A 3,805-nucleotide genomic window follows, 5' to 3' on the forward strand; every position below is an offset into this window, starting at 1 on the left:
GTATAGTTGTGATATGCCAACATTGCGAGGTACATGTAAAACTCTTTTTTAAAGGTGGAGTGTAAAATAATTTTCGAATGAATTATAAAAATGACCCCTAAAACATGGAGTAAAATCAGCTTGTATCCCACTTTATGCTGACGAATGTTGGCAAAGGAAACTTTTATATTTCCTGCGTTTTGGTGTTGAGGATTTGAAATAAAGTAAAAGTTAAAGTAAAACTATCGTGCAAATTAATATATATGGACATAAATTGATTTTGAACGGAATATTTGCTAAACATATAATGTATATTTGTTGTTAAATGTTTGGTAGCCAAACTAACCGATTAACCAGTTACTCGATCGGAGAATTGTCGAGAAAGTTACCGTTTACTAAAATGTGTACCGTTTAAAATCACTTGTTAGTTTACGTAAACTTCCGTAAAAGAATATTCAATGTATGTCATTAAAAAAGGACAAGTTAAGAACCGTCTTGTTCCTTCAAAGAGTTTGTACACATGTACCGATACATCTTCAAGGACATGTCGACCATCTCTATACTTCACCTTTCGATTTTCGTACGTAACCTTTGGCGTACAGACACTTCGAAAACCGATATTTCCTTTGCGAAATTTTGATTGTTTTTCTTTTTGCGACTTTGTTGAAATTGAACATTATCGATATAAAACATGCATATTGCTGAGGAACATTCATCTTTTATAATCTATATGTTTCATCAGTACACTGCCATGGATAAACTTGTTTAAAAACTAATTTCGTAAGTATCGCAACTCTATATATCTATATTTACTACTTTTATGAATACTCACACACAGGCTGTACGTTCATACGTTACTTACTGCAAATGTAGCAGGTGGAATGTGCGAGATGTGGATGGAGTCTATAGCATCTATCTGAGTAGTCGATAGCACACCAATATCAGAGGTCGGTAAACCGCCTGTATAACGATACAAATGTTATATAATAGGTCAACTGAAAAGGGCTACGTATATCACTCAATCTAGCGAGTCAGTGTTGCGTGTCACTGTATCTAGCAAGGAGTAATACAACAAAGAATATGTCAACTGCGAACGATTCAAGACACTGACTGACAACGACATTAGGTAAATGGAAATTAGTTCACAATTTAGTTAGCGTAGATTGAAGGGGTTTATATAAAAAAAACACTGTGGCTACAATGATTCGTTGGCAGCAGATGGTTCATCTAGCCTATCGAGTCACTTTTATATGTTCCTGTATACCAGTTGTCTTGATTTGTCAATAGACGTTTCGCAATGGTTTGGTAGCGACGATGACGTTTTTCTCTCGGTGGCTTTTTTTTCTGTGATATATTTACAAATCTGTATTACCTATCGTTATCCCAATGTTAGATATAACAGAGGAAAGCCACGTAGTGACGTCACTCCCGTAAGCTGCTTTTGCCAAGGCGGCAAACGATTGCAGTTGTGTGTCCTCACAGCTCGTCAGCTCGCCGATCGAGTCTGCCGCATTCCTGTAAGGCAAAATTCATTATATAAGAGTTTTGATTAGTACTTGTTGCAGTGTTTACTTTCAGTTTATATCGCTCAAAGGAAAGCATTGCATCGACGAAGGATATTTGGTAGAGAATAGTACAACGATAAATTGCTAAGACATGCCTTGAACTACCTAATGACATATGCAGATTTGGATTTGAAAACTAATGCGTATTTATTGTTAAATTTAAAATAGCTATTGTCGTAAAGTGATGCTCCGTTATAGTTGTGAGGATAGAGGTCAAAAGTAATTTCCATATAAAGGTCATATTAAATGTATTTCGTGCATACGTTTCTAATATACTAGTGTGCGTATTGTGCTAATGATGTTTGGATAAAAATATAGACCTACAAAAACATGCGAAATGACAATGATGAGGATGATATATGACCCGCCAGGTATATGTTGTAGCAATCCAGTTGAGGATGTAGCTGTTTCCGATCATTTATGACAGATATGAGCTTAAGGAGATCGCATGTTTCATACAGGTACGTTGTTCAACAACATAATTAATTGGCATTTGAATGATGATACTTACTGATAAACAACACATAAAATTTCACTGGGAGGAATTGTGTCCGACTCACAAGGTATATGACCAAGTGATCAATATGAGATCAAACTGACTACAGACAGAAGAATGTAAACTTAAGAGTATTAAGTCCTTAATACAAAACGTTTTGCAATGACTTTTGAAATATAACTTATTCATAAATAATGCGTGGGGTGACAACAATATGAATTGTGTCCAAGTTTTTTGATACTTTTGATGATACGTACTTATAGATAGCGTGTGGGATGACATCGATGTGGCTTGTTGTCGCTCCACAGGTTATATGACCTAGTGACCTGAGTTCACTGGACGTAATGGTACTGCTATCTCCTCCCTTCAGTAGACTCAACCATCGTTCAAACACTGCCTTTTTCTTGAAATGAAAATAATCATCGTATTAACCTCCAAGATTTCCTCTTTCAATCATAGATGATTTTTTTCAAGTTACACTGTTAAAAGCTCAACTTAATATTTATATTCTAAATTTCATTTTCATTTCTTCTCTTTGGTAGTTTTCAATGTCTTCAGCAACCTTCTCCAGCCCTACATTAAATCAAACTAGACCCTGACCTTAAGACTATCCCAACCATCGAACTGTCCGAGTCGACTGACGGCGTCCAGGTCTAGAGTGAGGGTACCGATCTGGGCCTCTGTCAGGGCCTGACATATCACACCAGTATTGTAGACGTTGGTGGTGGACCAAGTGGATGGGGCGCCCAAAACCTGAAACGATCATTATCATGATATGTTCATCTTATCTTATATCGAGTAGCTTTTGCCATTGTTTCCCAATGATATTGAGTTTAAATGGCATTACAGTAGAAGAAAGTATATTTAAAAAATGTTATATTAGGTATCTGTTTTGAAGCTTCATTAGTTCAGTTTCTTCTATATATTTTCTGATCAATAATTTTTCAATCGTTTACTACAGCGTCATCAAATACGCATTTTTGTTTCAAAGTCGTTCTTCTATTAAAATTAATAACCTTAATATATCTAAGTAATGAGTATTGAGGCAAATAAGCACCAATAAATATTGGAATACCCAGGCACGAACTGTTCTACTAAAATAACAAGTTTGATTAGCAACACAAAGGAATATGCGGTTTAAAGCATTGGTTCTGTGTAGTCTGAAAACTCGAAATAACACATAATCAAATTTGCGATTCATATTGTTAGGACTGTCGAGTCAATTGATAATAATTGGTGAATTGGTAAAATTTCAAACATTAAAAGATATAAAAGATGTTTACCGTATTCTACCGTATATTAATGTCCACTTACACTACTCCTCGTGGCGACGTCTAGAAGGGCCGTCTTTTGTGCGTCACTGTAGTCCGTTACTGATCCCAGTGTCTCTATGCAACTAGTGAACTCCTGATCAGCAAGGCTACTCAGCTGTGTTGTAGACAGGGCTGACACGCCTGCTGCGCCGAGTACTTGAATGTTACTACACGTCAGTGAGGCTGTAAGGTTAAGTAACAGTCATCAGGGCCATAATGAATCAAACCTTATTATTTTTGTGACAGATAATCAAATTGATAAATGACATTTTATACTTTAATGAAAATCAAACTGAGATACGTTCAAGAAACAAAACTTCTAAATTCGTCACCATCACTTAATGCATTGTAACCAGTGTAGCGTCAGCAATTTTGTCACATACGTCATTCGTCCAAGATGATGGCACGTTACAAATGGTTCACCATTTCAAAATATCTATTGGAGAAGGAAA

The 3,805-nt window shown here is 36.0% G+C and overlaps 1 protein-coding gene across 1 annotated transcript; it reads right to left on the reverse strand.

The window, feature by feature from the left end:
• Window positions 1-841: 841 nt before the first annotated feature.
• LOC110444667 lies at window positions 842-3,536 on the reverse strand (the record flags this gene model as incomplete). Its single annotated transcript, XM_021489029.1, has 5 exons — window positions 842-939; window positions 1,352-1,494; window positions 2,298-2,443; window positions 2,641-2,793; window positions 3,355-3,536. Coding segments are annotated over 5 exons (722 nt in total), but the record flags the coding sequence as incomplete, so codon positions are not given.
• Between the last annotated feature and the right edge of the window lie 269 nt (window positions 3,537-3,805).

Source organism: Mizuhopecten yessoensis, unplaced genomic scaffold, assembly GCF_002113885.1.
Source record: "Mizuhopecten yessoensis strain PY_sf001 unplaced genomic scaffold, ASM211388v2 hete_36158838, whole genome shotgun sequence".
In the NCBI taxonomy this organism is placed as follows: domain Eukaryota; kingdom Metazoa; phylum Mollusca; class Bivalvia; order Pectinida; family Pectinidae; genus Mizuhopecten; species Mizuhopecten yessoensis.